The 17,794-nt window shown below is 40.2% G+C and overlaps 1 protein-coding gene across 1 annotated transcript in view; it reads left to right on the top strand.

Moving 5' to 3' along the window:
• srbd1 (S1 RNA binding domain 1) overlaps positions 1-17,794 on the top strand; it is a 56,836-nt gene that overhangs the window by 22,609 nt on the left and 16,433 nt on the right. The window contains exons 15-16 of the mRNA XM_062430324.1: positions 5,013-5,104; positions 8,449-8,531. Of these exons, the coding sequence (XP_062286308.1) occupies positions 5,013-5,104; positions 8,449-8,531 (175 nt within the window). The remainder of the gene's footprint in view (positions 1-5,012; positions 5,105-8,448; positions 8,532-17,794) is intronic.

Genomic DNA, 17,794 nt, shown 5'->3' with positions numbered 1-17,794 from the left:
GCTAGCTGATGGACCTGGAGGACAGCAGCATAGACTGTATTTATGACTGTGTGGGTGCGAGTGTGTGTATCCCCTGTCATGTCCTGTGTCCAGGCATCCTCCCAGGGCCAGGCAGGGTGAGTGATGAACATACAGTGGCAGGACCAGAGATGACTGAGTGAGATCCAGGGACTCAGGGACTCGGGCCTCACAGAGGATTTGAAGGCTAGAGAGGTTGCAGAGGGACAGATTTAGAGGCAGATTTAGAGGCATGGAAAGGCCTCAGCCTGGCTGTTGGGTGTATCTTCATTTCAGATTAGGAAAATTAACCATTAGGTACATAGTAAGGTTATGTCTTTGCTTTAATACAGGGTGGATACGGAGAGGAAGAAAAATGTTCAACTTGTATTAATATTTAGGAAATTAAAATTGCAATGTCCAATATTGGAAAAATGTAGATTCTTAGATTTAAATTAATTTGTTTTCTTAATATTTACTTCCATAATTTAGTGTGCAGCCATGAATATGTGTTTTTGATACAGTATACAGCACTGAATAGAAAAAGGAAGAGTAACAATAATAGATTAATTGCTTTCTGTTGTCTCAAGGCTCTGTTTGACCACTTTTTCCATCACATAATATGACTCATTGTCTGAAGTGAAAATGAATCCATAGACAGGTGTAGTGCTGGATGAAAGGTTAGAATTAGTGAATGAGCAACAGGCCAATACAAATCAAATCCTCTTTTTTCTCACTGAGGAATCCCATTAGATTGGAGGCTGACATTCACTAAAAGGGGAAGGTGAGATGGTGAAAATGAGAGCATTGGATAAGGCAGTGGACATTTCTAAAGATGGGTTTGCACAGTACAGTAATTTAATAGAATTTGGTTTAGATAAAAGACTAAAGGTTGCACAGAGTGACTAACTTGTTGACTGATGATGGGAGGATGAGATTGCTGTGATGTACAGTACCTCAGTATGTTAAAAAGAAGGGCTTGACATGTGGTAAACTTGTAGTGTTGAGTTGTTAATAGCATAACCATTTTTTAGGGTTGCCTTTTCAGCAAATAGTACCACAGCAAAGCAATGGTTCCTGGTGTAGTCACGTGACTAGGGAGGAGGTGTCCGGCTAAAGAACTTTTGCATTCACAGCTTGTGGTCTGCCAGCCTCATCCGTATCACCCATACTCTCCTCTCCCTTCCCATCATGCCTCACTGGTGGTCAGCCTATGTCCCTTCTTTTTCTCCTCCTTTCAACCGCCCTCCATGCCATCCTCCCCTAGGGCTCCACTGTTCTTTGCGGTGGTTCTGCGTGTGACAAACGTGTGATGAGTCTGTGTGACATGCCGTGTGTGTGTGTGTGTGTGTGTGTTTTGGTGTGTGTGTGTGTGTGTGTGTGCTTTTGTGCGTTACACAAGTGCAGGCCTTTCCTGCTACCAGATTGACATGAGTGTCTGTGAGGCTTTGCTCTTTTCAGACGTGCCTCACACTGGCAGTTGGAGTTTGTGTGTGTGTGTGTGTGTGCGTGCCTGCCTGCCTGCCTTCTAGCGCCTCGCCGGAGACTGACGGCCCCTGACACCTGCCATTTGGACGCTTTTCTCTGTGAAAAATGTCATCGTCTTCAGACCTGACGTATGTGTGTGTGTGTGTGTGTGTGTGTGTGTGTGTGTGTGTGTGAGAGAGAGAGAGAGAGAGAGAGAGAGACATAGAGAGAGCGTGCATCCCTCAATTTGTCTCCCTGAGGTCAAGCGTTGCAGCTGACTGAACAATGGGCCCAAGCTGTTTGAGCAGCTGGGACAGAGCAACTTATGTGTGTGCATGTTTTTTGGGTTTTTTTTGTACATGGATACATATTTGGGTGGTAATGTCTGACATCACAACTCCTTTTGAGGCACTTAAACAGGGCCAATACATGTATCTTCAACACAAACAGAGTTTTGTACGAAGAAAGTCAGACCAATCATAGCATTGGAACTGTATAGGTGTATGTGTATCCAGTCCTCAGCTTTCTCAAGTGTCCGACTTGAAAGCCATTTATTATTAGCCCCTTGATTATTATAAGATAACATCTTCACCTGATTGTGTAAGATGTTTCTGGTTTAATTAGTCAGATTATCTGCAGTGAATGACATTTGCTGCTCATTCAGAGTTCTCATAGGTTTTTCTAGGCATTTTTTAAGAAGCCCACTTGAAATAATTTATATGCTGTGATGCATCCACGTATAAACGAAAGCATTGCAACCATGTTTTGATTTCTTCAGATATTAGATGTAGTAGTATTAATTATTTTATAGTTGCCTATAAACCTCATTGAGCATTTGACATGCATGTACATTACCTGCATGTCATTTGTGAGTATCAGCAACTTTCACCCAAAACCATGACCTGCAGCTTTATGGGTGTAATATGATCTGAAGAATCAATTCAAACATGAAACATGTATTCTTTGTGGAACTTGTAGTGCACTGACAGTTTTGTATGTATATATAATAAAAATATAAGCTTCTCTTTCCCTCTTTCCCCACCCTCCAACTTTTTGTCCTCTGTATCAGAGTAGCTGGTGCTATTATTGCCCCTCTTCTTTTCTGACTGATCTGATGAGCTGTTTTTAATTTACATTAAGGCTGTGTGTGCCAGAAGGCTGTAATGAGGTATCAAAGTGTGTATCCATCTCTTGCAATGTTAGGTTTCTCGAGGGGCAGCAGGGGGCCAGTCATGATGTGTTTGTGTGTCAGGCCCAAGGGTGTGTCTCAAAGACGACTAGTAGGGGAACAGATAGGGGAGCTGGTTTGTGACTTTGCCCCAGGATGGGACAGGGCTAATGGCAGGCCTGTGTTTCTCTGTGTGTATACTATTGAGAAGGAAAAGGGAGGCCAAATAAATGGTAACCCTACAGGGCCACTAAGTCATCGCTTTAAACCGAGAGGCTACCAGTGACTTTGTGTCTGAGTGTGAGTCTGGGTGTGTGTGTGTGTGTGTGTGTGTGTGTCTGTCCACGCATCGACCAACCACCCACTTAGGCCAGAGAGCTGGGGGAGCAGACAACCTTCTGCTGGCTGCCAGGATGATGCCCTTACTATGGCGACAGCTATGGACGCTATTGCAATGAGGGCTCAGAGCTGTATCCATGACAGTGCTGTTACCCAGCTGCCCTACCGGCAGCCTTAATTAAGTTAGACATGATAGGGGCTGGTGGCCTCGCTTTCTTTTCTTTCCCTATTCTCTCTTTTTTTTTCTTTCTTTCTGTGTGTTCTTGATATGTTTTCACCTGCTCTGCTTTTGTCTGACTCATCTTCCCTGTTCTTTCTAGAAAAACAACTAGCTGAGGTGCTGCCACTCTTTCAATTGACATACATTGTAGTAGGAGGTTAGAGGTGTGTTTTGTGTGTTTTCTTTCCCACTGGCCTCACTAAAAGCCTCATCTATCTATGCTTGAACAGAGACCTGCATGATTGGGTGGATATTTCTGAAATACATTCATATATCTGCTGCATGTGTCTTTGCGTGTGTTTGTGTGTGTGTGTGTGATGGAGTGTGTCAAGTTAATGACCAGCTCTGATTTGACCCCTCTGAAGGTCATGTGCCAGTGCTCATTAGTAGCGTCACCATGGCGATATGTCAGCTGTCAGCACGATGGATTGGGAGCTGACAAAAAGAACTGTGGGGTGGAGGAAAGGATGAATAGAGAGGATTGGAAATGGAGAGAAAAAGAGGGAGGGAGGACAAGTTCAATTAAATCTTAGGCCCCTGGGATGGCGTGTGTGTGTACATGAGGCCTCATTCTGAATTGTGGACATTGGTGGGGGCACTGACCTCTTAGTCATATTGGTCAGCCCTGAGGAAAAAGCCCCCCATTCTTCCTTCAATTCCTACTCTCCCTCAATCCACCCGAGAGAACAGAAGGACCCAGCAACATGACAGCTTTAGTTGTCAGTAGCATTAACACTGGTATCAATGGCTTTGTTGTACTACCATCCTGTCTATGTGTTTGATTATAAGTGGCCTACTTTAGACAGAATACATTAACATGGAAAATGGTATCATTTGTTGCCATGTGGAATAAGTTTCAAAATTACTGTTTTTGTTAGGTTGTCTTAAATTCTTGTGCAATAAATCTTTATTTGTGATTTATTTTCAAAGAATGTCTGTTTTTTCACCTGAATATTTAACCAGTTGAATTATTTAATTAATAATAGAGTAATTTTTGAGTAAACCTTTTAAAATTATGGTTCATAAAATGCTAGATTTCAGAGAGGCAATGATGTATAGGTGACAACACACATTTTCTGCAGAAACACACAATATACAATATATGAACCTCTAGATGGCAGTAGTGTCACACAAATTGAGAACCCACATCAGTGTTTGCTGATCCAATGGCTTATTCTCACTGACAGAAAAATGTCCATTCCCATGTCATGCTGTGTGTTATTCAAGTGTCAGTTATTTCAGTGTTAAAAGGTGATCATACTTGAAAAATAATATATGTGGGAAATCGATGTCATCTGACTCCCTAAATTATTTTTAAAGGATATACTGAATGTGGTCATTATTCATAGTTACATAAAAAGCCTCATACATGCACTCAGTCTCTTCACACCAGCTGTCAGGTGAGTAAGAATTCTTGGGCATTTGAAATATTGTAATTGTGCTGTTAATGTTACAGCACGGCTTTTAGCCATGATGCCATTTTGGCCAAAATGTCAGTAATAATGGTCAAACCAGAGTCAAATCAGGACCTTTTTGAGAAGTTGTCACCTGTATAGTGCAAGGCAGTGACCATTTTCCATAATAGCATTGCTATTATATGTCTTTCAAGCAGTAATAACTGCTCACTATGTTTTTTCTGTGTCCCTTAACCCTCTAATTTTCTCCCTTTGTGCTCTTCTCTTCACCTTCTCTACCACTGGCTAAATTACATCATATTCCCTTTTCCTTTATATTTCTCCCCCCCATCATATCCCTCTCTGCCTCTGTTTTTCTTTCTTTCCCTCACTTCTCGACCTACTTTCCTTCCCCTTCTTTCACCAGTATTACCAGTGAGGCAGGAGCATCCATCTACAGTGTGAGTCCTGAGGCGGTCAAAGAGATGCCAGACATGGACCCCAACCTGAGGAGTGCAGGTATGCCCTTCATCCAAAGCCAGTCAAACATTTTGTCTGATATATTTTTGGCTGTTCTTTTAATGGGCCCTTGTCTATAGCAGAAGTCCGGGTGTTTTTGAAGACATTATTTTATCTGACTGCACCCAACAATTATATTAATTATAAATGAAGCCGTTGCGTATTTTCTTGATTAATCATTTTCATTTGTGAAAATTGGTCATAACAATATCCCAGGGCCCAAGGTGATATATTCAAATTACATTTGTTGATTTGTCCAACCCATTAATCAAGAACCCAAATATATTGGATTTATTATGATAAAGAAACCATTTATTTAGTCAGCTAATTTATCAGTTGACTAATGGTTTCAGCTGTGTGCAGAAAGGGAACATCTGGTTATCTTGAATAATTTCCAGTTTTAGACATTTTGGACCTCATTTGACAAGATAAAGTATAGGACAGAAGACAAAGAATTCACATTTGATAGCATATTTATTTGTTGAAATAAAGTGATAAGATTGTTATACTACATTTGTATTCTGCTGAATGCTAGGTGGAAGTAAAACAAAGTAATAATACTGGTGAGAAAAATGCAAAATAACTGGAAAATTGTATTTAAATGTTAAACAATTTTCAGAAATTCACTTAAAAGTTGATCAAACCAGAGCCACATTTCAGTAATTTACCCCCTCCTATTATTTATGACAGTCTCCTGTTTTTCGCACACTAACAGCTCATTATTGTATGATGTGAACAGTTGGTTTAGTTCATATAAAAAGTCATAAATTCCGGGCATTGCTATTAGATTCTCTTTTGTCTCTCCTGCTTTCCTTTGCCTCTCTCCCTCTTTCTCTCACTTGCCACCTCTCCCTCACTTACTCCACATACTACATCATTGAAAACACAGCAGAATAAAAAGAATCGCACCAAGTTGTGGAGAACAAATGTTTCCAGCAGACTTCCTCTATAAAAACCATAAATCAAGCGAGGCTGGATTATTCCTCACTAGTTTCCTGTGGTCAGCAGCACTGAGAGCCACGTAGAGCCATATTTATACCCCTAATGAAAGCCATGAGAAATCTACAGCATTTGACTTTGGATTGGTATAAAAGAGGGGGAGGAGGGGGTGCAGTGTGTGTGTGTTTCTGCCTTGGTCTATGAGAGTGTCCATGTAACATTGTATGTAGGGAATTGTGAGTTATAGGCATCTTCCAACTGCCCCCTCTATACTTTGGAGATCTAGGGACACCTAGTGGTAATAGACGATATCTCAACCATTCATCAAGAGGACTGTTCTAGTATTCAGCTTATTTCTGTGTTCCTCTCTACTCCTCCTACTACTTCTAACCTTTGTTCAGAGAGATCAATGCAATGGGGAGGGAATGAGAAATGACGGAGAGTGATACATTAAACATGTAACCATAATGAAAAATTAGTTATTAGTACTTATCAGTTTTTATTAGTAGCCTGACAGGACATCTTATCAAAATATGAACTATTGTGATCTACCATTTTTCACCTCGTGCTTTGCCAAAAAAGAAAAAAAAAAGTACAACCACATTGCAGCTGTTCCACCCTGCTAGAGTTCTTCCAGGTCTCCTGAGCAATGTGTCTGTGTCTAAATGGTGACCTTCCTGTCTTGTGTCCCTTGCTTCCTATGTAAGTGTAGTGCTTGTAAACATTCAATAAGAGCTGTGGAGTTATGCTGTACTCCCTTTACCAATCTGTTCTTGAGAGAGAGAGAGAGAGAGAGAGAGAGAGAGAGAGAGAGAGAGAGAGAGAGAGAGAGAGAGAGAGAGAGAGAGAGAGAGAGAGAGAGAGAGAGAGAGAGAGAGAGAGAGAGAGAGAGAGAGAGAGAGAGAGAGAGAGAGAGAGAGAGAGAGAGAGAGAGAGAGAGAGAGAGAGAGAAGGTGAGTTTTGGTGGTGTTCTGAGCAAGGCCAAGGTTGAAACTCCATCCCTGTCTAAATATTATCTCAGGCTGCAGCCTCCCACCACAGCCAGAGTGGAGAGAGGAGAGGAGAACCATTGATTCCAGACATACTCCCTCTACCATATCCCATCCCTCTCTTCTTCTTTGTCTGTCCGTTCTGCCTCAGAGATCTAAGTCTGACGTGCCTCATGTGATACACTACATTGCTGACCACTGAAATTCACGTAATTCACACGTACAAAACAGTGACAAGCAGCATCACAGGATGAACAGGGAAGGGAAACTGTGTTTTTGAAGCCTACACATTTTCTATTCCTTGACAGAACTCAACGCTGCCGTTTTTATAAATTGAGTTCGATTGAGTACTGATTCAGCAATACCACAAGCTTCTGGTGCGCCTGGAAATGTAAATTAGATACTTCACAAGCTTAGCACATTGGCTTAACATGCTGTACTCAGGTCTACTTATTAAATGTGATATTTATGTGAGATTTTAAAGTGCATTTGGTGTTTTTTTTTTTTTAATTTAAATACATGAGTGAGTCATCCACTAATCGCAGGGTTGGTGGTTTGATCCCCAGCTCTTCCTGCTCTCAAATCAGTATGTCCTTGGACAAGACTCTGAACCCCAAATTGTTCAGCCATGGTGTGTGCGGGTGAATAAGAGACAAATTGGCTTTGGATAAAAGCATGAAATAAATGCAGTCCATTAAATTCATTCTACTATGTAAATAATAACAATAATAATAAAGAAATAACAATCTAAGCTCCTGGCATGTCCGTTACAGGGAAGTAAATATGAACTGTTGGTTGGTTGTGCTATCCTCCTCCTCCTCCGTGTGTGTGTGTGTGTGTGTGTGTGTGTGTGTGTGTGTGTGTGTGTGTGTGTGTGTGTGTGTGTGTGTGTAGGAGGGAGGTGATGTCATGTATTATGGTGTGTATGTAAGTAAGGTTGTTTGTAATTTTTCTCCTTGTCACTGGACGCTGCCAGGATATTCATGGAAAAGACATTTGGCTTCATGTTAGGCAGCAGGCTGAAGACTTACAGACTCCACTGTTAAAAAAAGCAACACTGCTTTGGTGGATATGCACTGTGTGTGTTTATTTGTGTGCCAGTGTGCACACTTCTGGTTAAATGATTGGCTCCAGCATCTATTGGGAAGCTAAATGACAGGTGCAGAGACTCTAGTTGAAAGCCAGCTTTAATTATTATTATTGGGGGTGGCACAATCACAATTGGGTTTGGCCTGCCCTCAGGCCATCACTGTAATAAGCCGGCAATTTGCATATTTAGTAATTATAAAAATACAGATTTGCATATTCAATAACTGATTCAGATAGCAAGTTCATGAAATAACAATCCATAAAATCTCAAGAGATGTAGGATCTCATGTTTGCTTCCTGCGTGTGTGTGTGTGTGTGTGAGGGCAGTATCCATTGGAAGACGTGTCCAAGATCCAATGGCTGAGCTTGTGAAGATTGATCCCAAACACATAGGCATTGGAACATACCAGGTAAGTGTGGTTTTGTTTTTTCTGTTCAGATGCTCCTTGTTGATGAGAGCTTCTTGTCCCTGGGCAGTGGAACATCTGCTGTGAGTTAGGCTAAAATTGAAGAGCCAAGTAAATTAACGTGTGTGTGTGTGTGTGTGTGTGTGTAAAGGCATATTAACAATAAACTGTGACTATACACGCATGTGTCTTGTTATAGCACTGTCTCTTATAGTTACTTATTTGCTATAAAATGGAAAAGATGGGCAAGTGCATTTTTTATTTTTATCTTTGACATTTATTTGACCAGGATAGTTTCCAATAAGTCGTTACTAAAATGGCTGTTTAAATATGTGGCATGAACCAACACACATTCATACAAAGAATAAGATTAAGCAAAGTACAACATAAAAGGCTTTTAAACACATCATAACCACAATTTCTCAACAAAAAGTTAAAACAGCACTTACCCATTTCAATCCCAAAAACATTTGAGGTTCCTGGTAAAATCTTTTCTTGTTGGCAGTTACATTGACTGTTTCCACTCAGACTGAACACTTTCAGAATTTATTGGTGACTTTTGCATTTCAAGCAAAACAATAAAACAAGAAATGGGACTTGATGCATAAATGGACAAATTCATCAGGACAAATGAGAAAGAAAATTTCCCAGGGTGAGAGAGGAGAGGCAAGCAGGGAAGATAAACTTGACCGAGGCCTGTATCAACAGATGATGCTAATGGTGACAGCTAATTCAATTAATGGAGATCAGGCATGACGTATGTTTGGATGTGTTTTTGCTTGTGTGCTTGCTGCTCCTCGTCCATATGTGTTCAAGTGTGTGTACAGATGAAATATCAGTTAGCTCAAAATTGATTATGTTCATTGCAAGTGTGTGTGTTATTTTGTGAGAAAGGCAAGACAAGTATTAGGTCAGTGTGTCTACTACACCAGCCATTAATGGAGTATTGTTGTCCATATATGGTAGGTCATGGGATAAAATGGTATGAGAGAATGGAAATAGGAACAAAACAAAGAGGTATGAGGATGACTAAAACAAGTAGAATGAGGTTAAAGTTATATATGATGCAACCAGCTGTAATGATAATGCAGTGGTTTTCATTACTGAATTTGTATATAAATTGTAAAATGTCATTTACATTTATTAATTTTCTGTTGATTGATTAACAAAATGTATTGATTAGTTCACATATGGCATGTTTGTTTGACATGGCTAGAATAAATTGGTGAAATTGAGGTTAGTCAACTTTGTCCTGAAGATCTGTATGTCTGACACCTTTTTACCTTCACGGTATTATTCAATATCAGAATTATATTAATTGGGTTTAGAACTATAGAGAAATACTGGGAAGGTGCACCCTCTCAAAGACCTAACTATTACTTGACCATTTGTTTTAGCTGTAGTTGAATATTAAGTCAGTCCTTTCAGGGATTCAGGCTATTTTACACTAAGCACCTCTAAGCCTCATGTACAACATATACTGTAGCTACAGTACACACATGTTTAGTTTAATTTATAATTTCCCAAATGCTAAAATGTCTTTATAAATGGTCAGTTGCTGCTTTGTCATTTGTAGCATTCCTTTCAGTGTCAGCAGGAAAACATATCCAACAGTGTAACGACAGACTCCTAATAATTACTTCAAGAGAAAGGGAGGGGAAAGAGAGGGGGGTTAGGAAAGGACAGCAGAGGGTGACAAAAGTCAAACGAAAAGGAATGATGGGGAACTGGGGTGAGTGGAAAAATGGAGATTTGAAAGAAAGGAGGTGATCATATTGTGCAACTGCTTGTGTGTGTGTGTGTATTTGTGGCTGAGTGTGTTAGGTCACAGACCCGTGTCTCTCATCACGTCCTGACTGGGCTCTCTGGGGTGCCTGGGGTTCTACACCTCCCGCTCTCAGATCATGTGACTAGCTCAACAAATGATAATATAACCGGGTAAATAAACTCTGGCTGCTGACAGATATGAGATGGGACATCACTTTGACCTGTGTGTGAGCACACAAACACACACACACACACATTGTCCACCCAGTACCCTTTCAGAGTCAAAGGGTAAGTGTGTGCATGTGCTTGTGTGTGTGTGTGCATTTGTATTAGTGTATGTGTAAACGTATGTACTGTATGTGTAATGTATGAGAATGAGTAAAGTGCATTCATGCATATGTGTGTGCTCTTTTGCAAGTCCTCTTCTGTGATTCATGGCATTCTGAGCTTTCTGAAAGTTTATTGCCATTAGACCCAAAAAGCACAAGGGCAGATGTAACCCTAGACAGCTGGCACAGCGTGCTCTCTTTTTCTCTCTCCCTCTGCTGACCCAGTGAGTGACAGCTTTGAGAGAAAGGAGGAAATGAGCTGAGGGCTAAAAAAGTGAGGCCCATTAAAATCAGATTGGACGTAACTATTGGTGTGGGAACACTGTTTTCACTACAGCTCCACTGGCTGACAAGTTTTGCTGGATATGGAGTTTGCCACATACTCAGCTATTTGAATGGAGAGCCTGCTTTATAAGTATTATTTCTTAATACAAGTGTTAAAAGGGTACTGCTAAGGTTATACATTTGGGAAAATATTATTTATAGCTCAGAACATTTATATGGACAAACATTTCAGGAGTCTTGCGCCCTTTATAATTAGACACTCAGTGGGTGTGGCTTCTTCCTCTGTCAATCAGCTTTTAGATGCCATGGTCTGTTGACAGCTGCGTAATCCCCAGGGCTGTGAAACTAACTGCTACTGGAAAATACACACAGAGACACACACTGCTGTGTAAGAAAACATTGCCTGCCAGCCGGATATTAAAGAAACTGTCACTCTTTCCCTCACCTTTTTTTAACCACTCTCCTTCTCTCATTCCATCGTTTTTGCAAGATTTTTCCTGCCCTTGTCCTCTTTTGTCAATGACTCCACTTCCTCTACCCTCCTTTCCCGACATATTTACCTCTGTTTTCCAAGTTGTAGACCATATACCATGTATATGTTATCAAACATGGCATCAGATGTTAAGTTTTCTATTTGCAGCCATGATGCCAATAGTTTGAACCAAAGAATTAAAATGTGATCAGGAAATTATAGTCTGGATAGGGATAGGTAGGACAAAGAGGCTGCAAGCATCGTAGCTAATTAGAGTCCGACCGTAATTGGCCTTTTCAGGGTCTTACTGACATCAATATTAAAGGGTATACAAAATTTGCTAGTTGCTGAAAGAATGTAACTTTGACGTCTTTATGCTGCAATTTGTTATTATCAGCTGACACAAGTGTCAGTACCAAAACATTTATATCTAATATCAGACTCTGGCATATTCAAAACTGATAGAGCTGTCATTGCAGACAGACCTGCCATTAGAAGAAGTAATATTATAAAATATTGATAATTTTACAGCCAGTGAGGACAAAAGAAAAGAACAGGCACTTTTTCATGCAACTCAACTGGAGACTTTCACTGTATTTGCACAAGTGATGTCACTTTTCACACAGAGGCCTCTCTGCATGTATTTCATTGTGTGAATGCACAAGCGCAGCTGTATGAGTGTGTATGTGTGTACTTGAGCATGCTATCTTTCACTCTTGATTGGTAGTGCCTACAGGGGAGACAGGAGCAGACAGAACTGAAAGAAAGAAGGAAGGAGAAGGAGAAATTGAGGCTTGACAGTGATGGATAGTTCCTGCCTCTATGCTTTCAGGCGTGGGAAAAAAACACGCTCTTAAAGACCTGATCAGCGGTACAAGCTGCCAAACATTATCTGCTACTGGTGAAGGACTGCTGCACTGGGTCAAAAACAATAATGTTAATAATGTTGAAGGAAAGCACAATATTCCTCATGAAACACAGTGTAGAACCATCCACATAGATACTCTGTCACATGACAAAAAAGTTATAGAAAGCGGGAGAAGTCAATCATTAAGGCTTGGAAAGGTAGTTCTGAGTGTATCAATCCAAAAAGTTTCCTTTCGGAGGAGACATCTGTCATCACACTTTGCATTTTTTGGAATGACCTTGATGGCCATGGCTTTGAAAGTGTGTGGGTTAGTGTGGTCCACAGCCCCTCCTCACCAGGCTGTCTATGAGTGTTGGTGCCCTTCTCAAAGATAAGCCAGGAAGCTTGGAAAACGCTGCAGAAAGGGTGTGGTCAATGAGCAAAATATCCCAGTTTTTAGTGATGATGTGTCTGATATCATGTTGCTGTACTGTGTGGTGAAATACATTCTGGGGGGTTGTTGTTCATTAGTTCCCTTGTTTAGAAAGTGCTCTCTATCTGAGGATTTGGCTATAGTCAACGTTAGATTGAAAATATTTTTGTTGTAACCCCTCTGTTCATGTCTTTTAGCTTGGTGTTCAAAATGATTCTCAGCAGCACAGATTCTCCTAAGCCCCTGAGCCTCGCTTTATGGTATATTTGATATAAGGCTTTTTCTGGTGGAAGCTATCCACTTTAAGATGATGTTCCTGTCACTGTTTTTTCTGTAAATTGACATGTGGAAATGTCCATGTTGATCAAGCTTGATTCTCAGGTCCAGAAAGTTTATCTCTGTATCTATGTAATCTAAAGAGTTTCATGTCGGGTCTAGTGGTATTAAAGTACTAATGAAAGTAAATGAGCTGTTGTTCAGACCCTGAAAAGATAAAGAAAATGTATTTATATCTCTTATTTGGTCTCTGTTGTAAATAACGATGTGAAACCCCTAGGCCATCATAATGGTCTGTGTTTGTGTACAGAGACTACACATCCATGGTGACTAAGTAAACCTAGTCAACACACTGTATCTCCTTAAGCTTCTTCTCCAGCTTTTTCTCCAGGACACCACATGTGTTCAGGTTCTTTTGGATTTTGGGAAGCAAACAAAATGTTGCTTGTCTAGGGTTTTGAGGCAGAAGGAATTCTCATTCTTTATCTGTGATCCATTCGTTTTCAAAAGGAGTGTCCACTTTGCCTTGCAGTATGTATGTAAGTAGTTTGAGAGCCTCATCAATATATTGTTTCTTACCTTGCACAACCGTGACACCACCCTTATCCACTGATCTTACCATGAGGTCATCACTGTTTTTTAGCCGCTGTATTGCATGTCTTTCTCCCAGGGTAAGATTGTAGGAGGTTAATCTGAAACAGTTTTCCACATCATGATTTACCATTTTTTGTAAAAGCATGTAAGAAGGCATTGTTGTCTATCAGGAAGAAATTGGATTTGGGCCAGAAAGGATCAACAGGTGGTGTGGCAACTGCAGTGGCATACCTTGTGTTATACCATGCAATCCATATGTAAATTATGGTAAAAACGTGGTGGTAGTCCTGAGGCCATCTTCCTCATCGGTCTTCTCCGTCTGGTTTCCCTTTTTTGTGGATTGTGTCCATTACAATGTCTATAAAAGGCAATGCTGAGGTGGATATTAGTGCTTCATCAAACTCACTAGCAGTAGGTAGGCTAAGTGATACAGCGCAAGCTCGACTGTTTCTTTAAGATGGACAGATAGATGTCTGTTGGTCCATTTCCTTGTAGACCTCTATGTCTTGTTTGAACTATTTCAATTTCAGTTTGTGCCACACCTTTGGAAAGTTTGTCAGTGTTTCATAATTTCATCCTCGCTGAATAAGTTTGTTGACTGTGCTCTGGTGCCATACATGAGAGCTTTTGTTTTACTTCCTCAATGTGATTATGTAGCTCCACCCTCTGTTTTTGGCTTCCTCGTTTAAAAGAAACATCCAACTAATATTTGTCAATGATTGGCAGCCATTTGTTTTATAAGTCTGAATTGTCTTTGCCAAAGGAGGGAAACTTTTTGATTCTCAGATCTCTGGGGATCATTTACTCTCTCCAGTAGTTGGAAAGTGTGATGGCGTGTAGTTCCAATTTCTTTCGCCACATGTCACTAATAATGATGAAAAAATAGGGAATGCTACACGGGGTCAAAAAAAAGTGCTGCTATTTTAATTATTTCCTTTAGGTCTGTCACAGCATGTGTGTCTGTGTTTGTGTGTTGAGTGTGGTTGCGAGATGAGTCAAGCCTGCATCTTAGCTCATATAATGGATTTACAAAGGCTCATGCCAATTCTCCACTTACTCAACAATTTATAAAACATTTACTTGCTGTTGTCATGTCAGGCTACGTATTCTGGTGCTGCACAGTTTACAGTAAGTGAGGATGTTTGTGGTTTTTGATAAAGTTTGGAAGTAAGAAAACCTATATTTTTATAGGTACCTTCTAATACCTAGGTTGTAGCATGCTTTATATCAAGGGAAACCAGTGATTGAAGGACAATCACTCATCATGTAAAACAAGATCAGTCACATTATAAGCACAGTGATAAAATAATTCAAAAAATGTAAAACTGAAAAGTACAATGAAAAGGAAGTAAAGGCACCTTTTTTGATATTTAAATGTTGATAAAATCAGTTGATCTGAGTTTACTCTATGTGGAAGTTATTCCCTAACTTCTGGGCCACAAAAAAAGAATAAAAAACCCATAAATTGCTGCATCCTCTTCCTGTTATATAACTGAATATTTTGTAACACATTTTGCTTAAATAGTCTAACTGAAACTTCATTGTCTCAAGTCAGTGTGTTGTTTATACTTCCTGCTGTTCTGTTCCCATTTTCTCATGCTCAGCTTTACAGTCCCTCAGGTAATGTGTGCGTGTGTATGTGTTTGTGTGTGTGTGATTGTATTGCAGGAAGTTGAGAAATAGCCATGAGGCATTCATAAAAGTTGTTGGGAAAAACATTAAACCATCTCCTTGCTGTCATATCACTTTCAGCTGCTGATTTATGACTAGTTTTTAAACTATTTAACTATGCACGCATTCACACGTACACAAACACATATACACAAACAACAAGCCATGCCTACATACCTAGAATAGTATAAACTGTGTTAATGAGTAAGTTCTCAGAGGCTTTATAGAAACTGTCAGTCAAGGAGACCTTCAGATTACCTCAGGCACCTCGAGTCTACTGAATATCTTTGAGTTAAAGATGTGAAGTAGCAGTTCCATCATATTGTCACACACTTGCAAATATTTGGAGAGAGTACTCACCAAATACTAGCTTCTGTTCATTCATCGAAGAGTCACAAACATTTTCAAACACAAGCAAACTACAAGTGTCGGACGATAGTTGCAGCTTTCTGTCTTTCCGTACGAGAAAGCTGCTTCATCTGTAAAGGTTTAGTTAACGTCTGTATCCACCTTTCAACAATCTCCTCTGCAGCCTCACTTTTACCAATATTTTTTAATGTGATACATTAACTCACCAGTGGTTGTTTGTGGGAAAGTTTTGGGGTCCTTTATAGGGCTGCAACTAACAATTATTTTCATAATTGATTAATCATTTGATTATTTTCTCGATCAATCAATTAGTTGTTTGGTCTTTAAGATGTCAGGAAGTGTTGATCACTGTCTCCCAAAGCCCAATATGACATCCTCAAATGTTTTTTTTTGTCCCTTACAACAGTCCACAACTCAAGGATATTTGATTTACTGTGCCAACAGACAACACTGAAATCATAGAATTTTTTTCTTAACCAACGATTCTAAATGACTAATCAATTATCAAAATAGTTGGCAATCATTTTAAGAGTTGGCAACTTATCAATGAATCAACTAATTGTTGCAGCTCATGTCCTTTAAACGTAAAGTCAACCAGTCTTATCCAGTACACTTTTTCTCAAATTCAGCAAATATCTCCTGGAGGTCTGCAAGCCCTCCGTTCTTTGTGTGCCCTGAAAAAACAATTGTTCCGTGAATGGGCATGTAGCAACACTACTCTAGCCAATAAGCAGCAGGGGGCATTCATGATCGTGCCCAGGACAAGGGGAAGTCATCTGAGCAGCTGTCTGTGAGAGGACATGACAGTCTCCTGTCTCCAGCACCCATCAAATGGTGGGGGAGGACTGGCAAACTGGAGAAAGATAGGCTGTAGCCAATTCACATAGAAAGCGTTTTCTCACGGAACAGATGTGCTTCCATCTTATTAAATGTATCATACCACACTGAATCCGAGACAGTCTCACATAGACCTCCCACGCTTTTTTGACACTTCGAGTCTGTTTCTATCGTATTTAGTGACGCTTAATCTGAGCAGGCAGCTGTTTAAATCACACAAATATCCTGCTGTATATGTTTTCAATGTATCAATGAATCAATAAATACACTGTTGGTTTCTTCCTGTGGAGTTGACATGCAAACTATTTTGGTTCAGTAAATTTCTGCTGTCAGTCGGCCTGGTGAAGGCCGTTTGGCTGGCCGCTGTCGGCTGCTTCTGTGGACGCTGAACGCAGATCGAGGGGGACCTGTGAGAGGAAAAGAAGTGACTCTACAGCTGATACACAGCTCTGAATTCTGCCGTATTTCTCTTTGCCTTGACAATGTGCATCCATGAATTTGGGGGGGCGGAGCTTCTGTAGGAGCACGAAAGGAGGGCTGTATTTGTTTGGGTGTCTAGTTTAAATATCAACAACCTTTCTCCAGAATGACTGACTCCATCTTTAAAAGAAAGACATGTAGCATTGTTAGATTCTCTAGTGAAACCAAACAGTATTCAAACTGTCGATGACTAAGTATCATAGGAAACTTGAATGTACCGCTTGTAAATTGATTTAGTATAGAATGGCAAACAAGTCTTTTTAGGTCACTGACATATATATTACTATTACTATTACTTTGTATTCCTGGAAAGTGTTAAATGCTTGGCAAAAAATTACCATATTCAAATTCAACATGCCTTTCAACTTAAATATGTATGCAACAAAAAAATGTGCATTGAAAAAATGTGTTAAAAATGTATTCACCCTAGTACATTAAATAGGTCATAAATGTATTTCTAAGATTTGAATTGTGGAGCTAGGCTTCACAAACTGTGTTTTAAGATATCTGTGTTCAAGATTTAGTGGGCAGGTCTGAAAATCACCGCAGCGTTACGTAACACGGTGGTGATTGGCATAAACCCGCCCCTGCTGCTGTAGAGGTATAAATACATTCAGCGCACACTACTACTACTACTACTACTACAGTCTACAGTTAGCTGAGTTAGCCGCTGAGTTAGCAGCAGAAAGCTCTCAGACGTAGCGTCCATGTTTCTGGTAGAGGTGGTGACTTTGATTGACAGGTGACACTTGGTAGGGGGCGGGGTTTCAGCGAACTCGGCGGGCACTCCCACAGCGTTTGGGCTTTCATATATTTGGCGATTTTTTTTAATCATTCAAATTTGGCAGGGTGGTTAACCACACACTTTTCTGTGGTATGTCAAACTCAGAACACATATTTATTCTT

This window comes from Scomber scombrus, chromosome 12 (genome assembly GCF_963691925.1).
Source record: "Scomber scombrus chromosome 12, fScoSco1.1, whole genome shotgun sequence".
Lineage (NCBI taxonomy): Eukaryota > Metazoa > Chordata > Actinopteri > Scombriformes > Scombridae > Scomber > Scomber scombrus.
Note: the sequence above shows the minus strand (reverse complement) of the source record. Positions and strands in the feature narration are given on the sequence as shown.